At 43.3% G+C, this 10636-nt stretch overlaps 1 protein-coding gene across 1 annotated transcript in view; it reads right to left on the reverse strand.

Moving 5' to 3' along the window:
- The window catches only part of LOC109287600 (VPS10 domain-containing receptor SorCS1), a 513813-nt gene that overhangs the window by 205171 nt on the left and 298006 nt on the right, over positions 1 to 10636 (reverse strand). Inside the window, exon 4 of the mRNA XM_019502777.1 lies at positions 2317 to 2475. Within this exon, the coding sequence (XP_019358322.1) occupies positions 2317 to 2475 (159 nt within the window). The remainder of the gene's footprint in view (positions 1 to 2316; positions 2476 to 10636) is intronic.

Raw genomic sequence — 10636 nt, forward strand, 5'->3', positions numbered from 1 at the left:
AATATAAAAGAACACACACGTCATAGTAACCCTGGGGAAGGACGGAGCAGAGGGTCATTGCCGTCCCGTACCCCCACGGGTCTCTCTGACTCCCTGTGGAGCGAGGGCTTCCACCGGTTCTCCTTCGGGCAGCCCAGTTCAGAGACGTCTCACTTCACCGATTCAACCTGACGTGCATCTTCTAACCGAGGGACGATTGATAAGTCACTAACCACATGCGAACTCTTGGTTAATTTCTTTATCTGTTTTATTATCAGTGTCAATTTTAATCAGTATTGTTATGTTGTCTGTTTATTAGCTTAACCTTTTTATTAACTATTATATATGCAAACTGTATCTTTTGCTGTCATAAGTAAAATTCATTCCTTTTTGTCAGTGAAATTTGTCATTTCTTCCCTTCCAACATCACCTCCTCGATCCCGAACCCAAAAGCCCAGTGGCTAATAAAGTTGCGGTGCTCCGTCAGTCTGCAACTAAACTGATATACTTGCAGCGCCCAGCTGGCCTGTGACAGAGACTGCAGTGGGAATTTAAGCAGACAGAAGGTGTTTACCCAAAGTTTAATTCTGGAAGGATACCAGATTGCAGCCATGGAAGGATACTTGTTTTGTGCCTAAAACTGTGCTGCTATTCCTGCCACGTCCATGAGCATCCATCGTCACCTTATTGTGTTAGTGTCCTTCTGCCTCAGTTTTCCCAAGTTAATGAAGACTTACATTGCTACTTCACACAGATGCAGGGAGGGAAAGAAAAACATTTTTTGGGAAAAAAAAGATTGAAATCCTTGGATGAAAGGCAGCAGAGAACTTTAAATACACATGTTACTTCAAGATTTGGATTGGCACAAGCTGTACAAACAAGCTATACAAGCACGATCTGTCCGCATTTCCAACTCCACATATTTAGCAGACCCAGTTCTGCATAAACACATATTTTCAAGGCAGAAGGGGCCATTAGATATTCTTGTATGACCCACCTATACACCATCATTTCACCTTGTTCCCTGTGTATTGTGCCAAATAGCTTTGTTTTTCGGTTTTCTTTAAGACAAACCTACAGTCTTGATTAGAAGACATCAAGAGATGAGGAATCAACCACTTTCTAAGGTAGTTAGTTCCAGTGATTAATCCCTCTCACAGTTCAATGTCTGTGCTTTATTTAAAGTTGAGTTTATCTGGGCTTCATTTTTTTAGCCACTGGCTCATGGTATTCATTTTATCTTTAGATTACAGTGCCACTTAGCATTTTCTCCCCAAGAAGACATTTTCATACTCTAGTTATATCAACTCCCAATCTTCTTTCTGATGATAAGGACCAAATTGTGTTCTTTAAATCCATCGCTGTTAAGAAACCAACAGATGCCTCAGTTTGTTGCGTGACCGCCAGCCTTATGAAAATCCACCCTGTCGAGGTGTCTCGACTTGGAGGCAATTCTTAGGGCATATTAAAGAAGCCACAATAACTTCCATACTAACAGAGCTAAACAAGAAGAGGAGTTAAATATTTTTCCCTTTGGACAATTAACATCTGGCTTCAAACATGCCAAGCAAGCTGGAGCAAGAAGAAGTGTATATTTTGGGAAACAAACAGCAAACATCTATTTTATGCACCAAGAAACATCATTGTATTGTCCACTGAGTGCCGGTGCTGACTAGCCTGGAACGTTATGAAGGCTATAAAACAGAAAATGATGAAGGTCTGTGAGCATGGCGTACCTGATATTTTGGTTTGGTGATAGCTGGAAAATCAAAAAGTAGAAATAATATTGTTTCAGGAATGCTTGATACTTCAAACTTGGAGCAGATTTTGAGTAGACAGCAGTGGAATTTCAAAATGAAGAGGCATATGAAGTAAAAAAAATAAAGTGCTGGATTTTTAAAATGTTGTTATACCATTTCTTGTCAAATCTTGTGACAAGATTTTTGTTGCATTCATTTTTGGTTTGGATGCAAGTCATTTAGCAACATCCACATCACTTTCTGCAACCATCTGGGGTTGCTAACTATGTTTTTTTGCCCCAAATCAAGTCCCACCTTTGGGTACGTAACATTGTTCCCTCAAATCTTGGTTCTCAATGATTTGCTCCCTCTGGGTGCAAATATTTAGCAAACTTGACATCCAAGAGTAAGTCCCCAATTTATGGTCACGTAAATGCAACCACCGTTTTTTTTGCATGCATGTAAATGAAGGCACAATTATTGTGCATATGAAAGCAGAGGCCCTCTGTGAAAGGCAAGCTCAAAATGTGTCATTTGGCCTTTGTGAAGGGAAGACGAGGAGACCACGTTGTTCGTAACAGGTCACAAAGGCTCTTACCTTCTGATCTTGACTGTAGGCCAGAACCCAGTCTTCCTGCTTCGGGTGGAAGAGCAAGCTCTGGATGTAAAAGTTGAGCCGGTACTTTTGGTAGGTGGCCCCTTCATCAGAGCTGATCAACAAGCTGCTCTCAATCTCCGGGTCAGTCAGCAACATAATCTACATGGATGGAAAAGATGAAGGCACAACGGGTAAGTGGAGTCAGAAAGAAGGGTGTACCACTAGGCCTAACTTTGTGAAGACCCGATGAAGGCTTCAAGGCCTGATGAAACCATGCTAAGTGACTCAAGCATAGTGTATCACAACATACCACCCATGAAAATAAAGCAATATATGATAACAGTCTACGCATACTGGAAGAATTTAAACAAAGACAAAGGGATCCCTTAGGATGGAGCACACCCTAGTTACGCTTGGTTCATATTAACAGTGGCTTCTTACGATCAATAGCTAGAGCTGAGCCTCCAGCACTCAAATACAGACTATGGTTCATAGGCAAAAACAGTAGCTTATTATCCTCTTTCTGAGATAGTCACCAGAGGGGCAGTTTATATTGAGAACACATACTGCATAAGCAAATTTTGGCTGCAAGCATATCAGAAAAAAATTATTCCTAACGGTGGGATGTGTTAGGATTGTGGAAGTGTCTGCACAGGGAAGATGGCAAGGGGTTTAATGCTTGAAATTTTATAACCCAGCCCTTGGCAAGGAACAATCTTGAAATGGCAGGAGAATGCATTGATAACCTGCTAGGTTCTTTCCATCTCTAATGTCCTTGATACTATGAATTATAGATTCAGTAATGTATAAAAGGCTTTGCTTAGTGAAGCTGCTTTTTAGCTTAATCCAAGGGTGATCATTCTGGAAAGGCAGCAGATAGATGCTTTGCCATTGTAGCAGTAACTTCTCCCCATCAATTAATGCTTTAATTGGTCTTACTGACGATGAATTGGAGAGAACTGTGAATCTATCCTCTCCTGCCTCTGCCTGGAGAAATCATGCTATTTTATGTCTGAGCTCTACAAAGAGAATGATTTCAGGCTTCCAGCAGGAGACAAAACCAAGTTAGGAAGCAACAGAACAGGAGGCACAACAAATGGCAAACACGCAACATTTTGACAGACACACATCTACATCAGCATTAATGCTCCAAATCACTAGTGTCATTTTTTGAAACACATCTTTTACTGTCTCTGTGCACATGGCAGATACAAATCAGCTACTCAACAAACGCAAACTGAAAGGAGCTGCACACGTGGCACTTCCCAGAGCAAATGCAGGCACTTCAGAAATCCTTGCTCAGCTGCCTCCTCCACCCATCATTCACCCAGTAATAAAAGGCAGGGAGAGCCAACTAATTACAAAGCAAGATGGGGGGAAAAAAAGAGGGAGAGAGCATTTAACGCACACAATTTCCTAACAGGCAGTTATTTATAAGACAGCATAAACCATTTAGACGGACACATAAGACAGATACATTATTTTAGCTGTGGGGGCTTGTGCAAATGTATGTAAACTGCCCAGAGAAAACTGCCCTGTATTTCTGGAAGGCTGACAGCGGTAACCCTCTGGCAGGACCTGTTTGTAGGCAACAGCCTACTTTGTCAGATGCTAGGAATGGACATCGGATGAAGTAGGTTGCTGCCTACGAACAGCTCATGCTTTTCTGAACCAGTTAGTCCCTAAGGTGCCACCCTGCCCTGCCTTCTGCCTGGCTTCAGGCTAACACGGCTAACCACCTCTCTCCTCAAACCATAGGAAACGTATGGCCGTCTGGGTGTGAACCGAACGCAGGGCCCAGAAGACAAGGATGCTCAACCCAGCTCTGCCACTGCCCTGCTTGGGTGAACTTGGGCAGCTTACCTAATAGCACAGGAGAAACACTCCTGATCTCATTTGCAAAGCACTTGGAGTTCCACTGATGAAAAGTGCCTTACAAGAGCATTTAAAACTATCAGATGCATTAGGCATAACATTTTGATGGCTCCTATGCTAGCAATCTTCACATTAGCTGACGTATAGAAAGAGTTAGTAATCAAAATGCAAATAAAAAGATGATCTGCTGTCAAAGGACCAAGTGAAGGAACTTGGCTTCTCAAACCATAATTAACCATGCTCTCTGCGAGTCCCTATTTCATTCCCCCTAAGTTATGTTTGAGCTAATGCGCCAGTGGTTAATATTTACAGGATAAATATAGAAACAAGGAAAAAGAATTTTCTAGTCTTTTGTGACTTCCCTTTACCTACATCTTGTTCGTGCCGGTATCTGAAAATATCACAGAACAGCACTAATTGTTCTAAAGCAACTGGAGCAGAAAAAAATGCAAATCGATGGCCTCGATCTCAAGCTCACTGAAGTTAATAAGAGTCTTTCCATCAACTCAGTCAGCTTTGGATTGTGCGAGGAACACTGTTAATCACTATGAGTCAGAGTTTCCCGTCCTCCCGCCTCCCTCAGGAACTTCTATGAGCCCATCACTGTAGTTGAGCACTTTGCCGTTTTTAATGCACGTGTTGCCACAAGGGTCCTGAGGAGTGGAGCAGTGCTATTATCACTAGGGACTGACCCAAATCGAGGAGGCAGGCAGCTGATTTCATGGGCAAATCGTGGGGCCAGCTGCCAATTGCGGCGGGACACCTCCTATTATGCCTCTGGTCGAAGGACCCCAGTGGTTCTGCCCCTTGCTGCTGATTGATTGATTGATAGGGGTGTCTGTAATGCAGCCCCGCCCCTTGCTGCTGAATGGTGGAGAGAGGCAGGGCCAGACAACAGACAGCCTTCTCAGCCAATCAGCAGTGAGGGGTGGAGGAAGCAGCCATCTTGGCTGCTCCCCTTCATACGGGGAGTCCCCCTCCTGCCTCCTGTCCCCAGCCACCCAGGTGGCCAGGCCACAGCAGCTGTGAGGACCACTGCCTCCCTATGGGGATCCAGCATTTTATGTTAAATCAGGTTATTTTTCCCCTGCAGATTTCCCAGACATTGCCCAAGTTTGTGACTTTTGCAAAATCTGCAAAATTGTAAATGGAGTAGGTCCCTATTGATCGCCATTTCCCAGTTGAGCAACTGAAGCTTTGAGGACATGTCTATATGGCTTTTCTCCTGGGTTCACCACTGACAAACTAAGCACAACCTACTCACTACCCACTCCCAGGAGCATCAGAGACTGGCAATTAAGCCGAGTAGTCAGCTCAGAGTAGTCCTGATTTAGCAACTCTGTGTGCTGGGAGTCTATCTCAAATGAGAAATAAGGACAGTGGCAGTAGGCTGCTCCTCTTTTCCCTGATCGCTCATGAGCCTAAGTCTGATTGAATGGATGGGGGTCATGATAGTAAACCTGACTATATTGGAAGCCATATAGACACAGTTTGGTGTTTAAGGCCCAGATCCTCCAAAAGCATGTAGGCACCTAACTCCAACAGAAATCAAAGGAAGTCAGGTATCTGAAGATCTCCAAGTTTTGGGCCATGGTGACATTTTAAAGACATCTGTGGTTGGGGAAAAAAAAAGAAACTGTGTCCCTCAACTCGTGTGAGCGCCCTCAGCTTTGAACCATCATGCCTTGAGTTGCGGTGCTCCGCTCTTCTTTCTGCATTGCCACACACATTACAATGACGAGAGAGAAATTTTTAATGCGACTCTTTTAATGTCACTGCTGTTCACACAGAAATCTGAACCTCAGGCTGCTTATATGGACATTTAAAGGCAAACTTAATTATGGAGTATTTCCATGTAAGTAGTCAAGAGCTGTAAGTGCAAAAACAACAGTTATTGCATAAAAACCAGAAAGCGTAGGAAGTGAAATATCAGTTGGAATTGAAGGAAAACATGTTGATCTAGATTTGTTGTCCAAGCTGATTGAAATGTGAATGACAAGAAAAGGATGGAAAGTACATTTTATTTTTTTTTTAAATATCTTATGCTTTTGATAACGTAAGCAGGCTGTGGAAGAGAAATCAGAATTCATTTTGGACCAATATAAGACCAATTTCTGTCCCAGGTATCCTATTAGCCATTGATCTGATGCAGAAGCATATACTGATAACAAAATAAATGCAGATGCGTTGGTCAGGATAGGAATAATATCAAAATGAACCAAAGTTTGGAATACTTGTAATCATTACTAAGCTGACTTTTTACTAAGGATCTTAGGAAGCTATACCCTACATCAGGGGTTTTCAACCTTTTTTAAGGACTATAGCCCTTCTGGGTACACTTTGGCAGAGCAACGGAGAGGGGGGTGATGGCGGCCAGACACGTAGCAGAGGGGAGGGGAGCCTGCATGCAGCGGTGGCGCAGGGTGGTGGATGGTGGCAGTGGCCACCACATGCAAGCTTCCCCCCCCCCATGTCCAACCAGCCAGGCGGCACATGTGCAGCCCGCAGAGGGGAACTGCTGCCTTTGCCACCCCCCTGGCCCTGCTCCTGGGAGCTGGCAGCGAAGGATGCTGGGTGGCACCACTCCATCCCCGCCCACCAACGCACACCCCTAGCCCCTTTCCAAGTACCCCAAAGGATATGTGTACCCCCGGTTGACAACCCCGGCCCTATCTGGATCTGTTATTCCACAATTTTCAAGAGCAAATTGGATGCTTATCTTGCTGGGATCCTATGACCCCAGCTGACTTCCTGCCCTTTGGGCAGGGGGCTGGACTCGATGATCTTCCGAGCTCCCTTCCAGCCCTAATGTCTATGAAATCTATGAAAGTGCCCATTTCATTCTTGCTTGCATTTTCCTTCCAAACTCCCTGTATTGTCCACTTGGGAGAAAGGACAGGGGTCATTGAGACTGTACGCTGAATGAGAGAAGCATGCCTTCTTGTTCTGTGTTTGTACAGCACCTAACACAGTTGGTTGCCAGTCTTTGGCTGGGGACACTATTCCTCACTTCAAAACAAAAAAAAGCTTTAGATGGTCTGATGCAATATGGGGATTCTGTCTTTCATAGTTCTGAGCATTTCATTTGAAATACTTTCTGATCCCATCTTTGTAAAACCAAGTTATTAAAAGGTAATTTAAAGAGGAGTCTCCTAGACCCAAAATCCCACATGCAGTGAGGGAGGTCCTTTTTGGAACAGTCCTGAACTGTTGTTTTCTCATCTGGTTTGAGAAGTGAGGGTAAGTAAAGACCCATCTTCCCCCAGCAAAGGTAATTACTCCCTGTTCAGACAAGTGTCCAGCCGTGATCAGAATATATTCACTCATACTGAGCACAGTGAAAACAGGCTGCATTTACTGACACTTCAGCTGATTTCCCCCTGCTTTTTCTGTATAGAAAAGTCAATAGAGTCAACACGTGTGCTTGCAACCAAATGCAAGGTGTCCATTAATCATCCACCCCCTGACGAGGGAGAAACTTTATTTGCTTTTCCTAGAGGAGATGAATGAACACAGGATGCAGCGTATAGATTTTAAACACTTCACACACATCCTTTTTGGTTCGATTGTCATTAGCTAAACTCAGGGCAGACTGTCCAGATCGTCTTGGAAAATTAAGTGATTTTTTTCCCCATATCCGTGGTGTAACCTGGACCGGCATAGAAGAGGGTTCTTTGGTAGGTCTACGGATGAGATTTTAGCCATTATGTGTTAATAATGCAGCGAATACTAAGGATCACAGTGAGTTATTAGCTGAAACTAAGTGGCTGAGTCAAAAGCAAGTCTATTGCTGGTATAAACCACACTTCTTTCCAGTTCCTTTCATTCCCTGTTTGCATGATTATTCTCTCACGTTATTCTCTCACAAAGACTAAGACCACTGAGATGAACACAGTGAAATGCAAGTGTACACCAGAGAAGAAGAAGAATATATGACTCCATTGGACTCCACCACTTCCCACTATCAAAGTCACACCTGCATACTCCATTTCTTATCAGCTCTGGAAGTAGTGGCCTTGTTGCACCTTACGCTGTGAGCCGCACAAATGTTGATTGGTGTTAGTGCTAGCTTCGAGTCTGGAGCAATCACACCTTTGGTCTAGAAAATTCATGGACTGTGCCCCATCTGTGCAGCTGGGACTTGCCATTAGAGGTCTGGTGAGCAGGGGCAGGACTAGGAGCTGTGCCTGTGAGTTGCCACAACAGGGCCGGTGAGACAGGACACGTTTCTATCCCTGCTCCATGGGCAAGAGTGTGATAGATCCTGGGATACTGGAGGGCTTCAACTTGGGTGGCACATCTCCTCTACATCTGCATCTCCTCTGCACCTTAATGAAACAGGAGCTGGGTAGTGTGGATCAGGAATATTCCTGCCCTTGAGTGACGTAACTTGAATACCATGAAGTGGTTTTAAGCACTCATGCACCTTAATGTGAGGACAATCCAGGGGTTAACACCTCCAGAAGCTTCCCAAAGTCACTGCATAACAAGACCCTAGGTCTCCTGAACAGAAATAAGTCTAAGAGAATTTAAATCGATGGTGCTCACATAGCTGAGAAGGAAGCCGGATAACCCCGTGCACCACGTAATTGTCCAAAATAAGGTCTTAAGGATGGACCCGAGTAGTAAGAAGAACTTGTGTTGACAACTGCCAGAGCTGAGCTTCATCTATAGTATGAGACTCAAAGAGAGGATTGTAGCAAGAAAGATAGCTAACAATAAGATTCAAGCACACACTTTTGGACGCAGAATGGAAACAAGTCAGAGCAAGTAAATACTTAGGTGACGGCAATCATAAAGAAACCTGCTGGAGTTTGGAGTAGGCCAATACTTCTAACAGGACCAAGATAATAAGTTGTGATAACGGCAGATAGATTTGGGTCAAAGTTACAGAAAAGGCATTACTCGAACCCACGTGTGAATATAAAAAGAGAAAGAGAAAACGGAATCAGTGACCAGGGCTCATGCAAGGAGCCCTATTAAGTTCAGTGGGACTTTGTACATGAGTAATGTCATCAAGATTTGGCCCCTAAGGAACGTTGCAGAGAAATAAAATCAAGTTAAGAACTCAGTCTTAGCAACTGCTTCCTGCCCTTGAAGTCATCCCCCCGCTCTACCTGTGGCAATTTTTGTGTTTTAGGCATCGTGCTTGGCAGCTGCACAAGAGTGTTGTTCAGAATAGGTTAAACAAACACTTTCTTAGGATGGGCTAGATAAGGATAATCCTGCCATCAGCAGGAAGCTGGATTAGATGAGCTCCTACTTTTCTATGAGACTATGATTCTAAATGGCCCAGCCAAAACGCACAGTCTAGTTTCACAGTTTCTAGGGTCGGAAGGGACCTGAGTAGATCATCTAGTCCGACCCCCTGCCATGCCATAGATGTTGTTTTTATAGCCAACAAAAATACTTTTTGCAGTGTTGTTCCATTCAGATGCTATTCAAATGATAACCCAATAACTCCATCAAGAAGCAATGCAATGTTTTATTCCTGGAAGTTCCTGGAAACTTGAAAACTAGAAGATGGTGAAAGGGAGAGCTGCGGCAATTGCAGAATCCCAAATGTCCCCAAGATTTTTTTAAAAAGGCATCCTTGTGTGAGGGTCTGCTCTGCAATCATCTCTGAAATTACTGGGATTACCATATTATTATATGTAAAATGTTGAAGGTCAAGTCACGGTGCCAAAAAGCCTTGGTAACCAAATGTATATCACTGCAAACAGGCACAATTCTCTGCATGAAACCCATTTATATCAGTTATTTTAAAGATGCTGCTTTATTTAAAGGTTCCTTTAAATAAAACTGTGCTCGCAAAAGGGCTCAATTCACCTTCGGTCTCAATCCACAAAACATCTCCGGCCAACACAACTTCTCTGGAAAGTCCAAAGGTAACCTATAAATGGTAAAAGGTTACCATCTATTTAAAATGTTAGCAGTTAAAAGGCAAGAGTTATGATATGATGAGAGGCTGACATTCATCTTGCCTGCACCTATGAAAGATGTGAAGTTCATTGGCTGATAACACAATCTCTTGTCAGCAGAATAGTATGTGATAAAGGGGCATCATTCAAGAGACAGAGAAAAAATACTTATTACCTGCCAATACTTGTGAAGGCTCAGTTTCTACAATGTTCTTGTTCCTATGGAAGAATAGCATGAGGATTTTGTTTTTAGGGACATGATGAATGTTGATGTGAAATAAACCTCTGGATAATGGTTGAATAAAAATTGCCATGACTGTCCCATGTTAGTAAAGAAATATTTCAGGCAAACAAACAAGCAAAAAAAAAAAAATCCCCCTTTTTCTCCCAATTATTTGCAGCAGGCTTTCAAAATTGTTTTCCGAGAGACGGAAAGAGTGGATATGTTGAATATAGGGATGTGAACACAGGAATGATAAAAAGATATAGTAAATATAGCAACGATACCCGCCCCCCCCCCGCAA

The sequence above is a fragment of the Gavialis gangeticus genome, unplaced genomic scaffold (genome assembly GCF_001723915.1).
Source record: "Gavialis gangeticus isolate Ggan-Ray unplaced genomic scaffold, GavGan_comp1, whole genome shotgun sequence".
Classification (NCBI taxonomy): domain Eukaryota; kingdom Metazoa; phylum Chordata; order Crocodylia; family Gavialidae; genus Gavialis; species Gavialis gangeticus.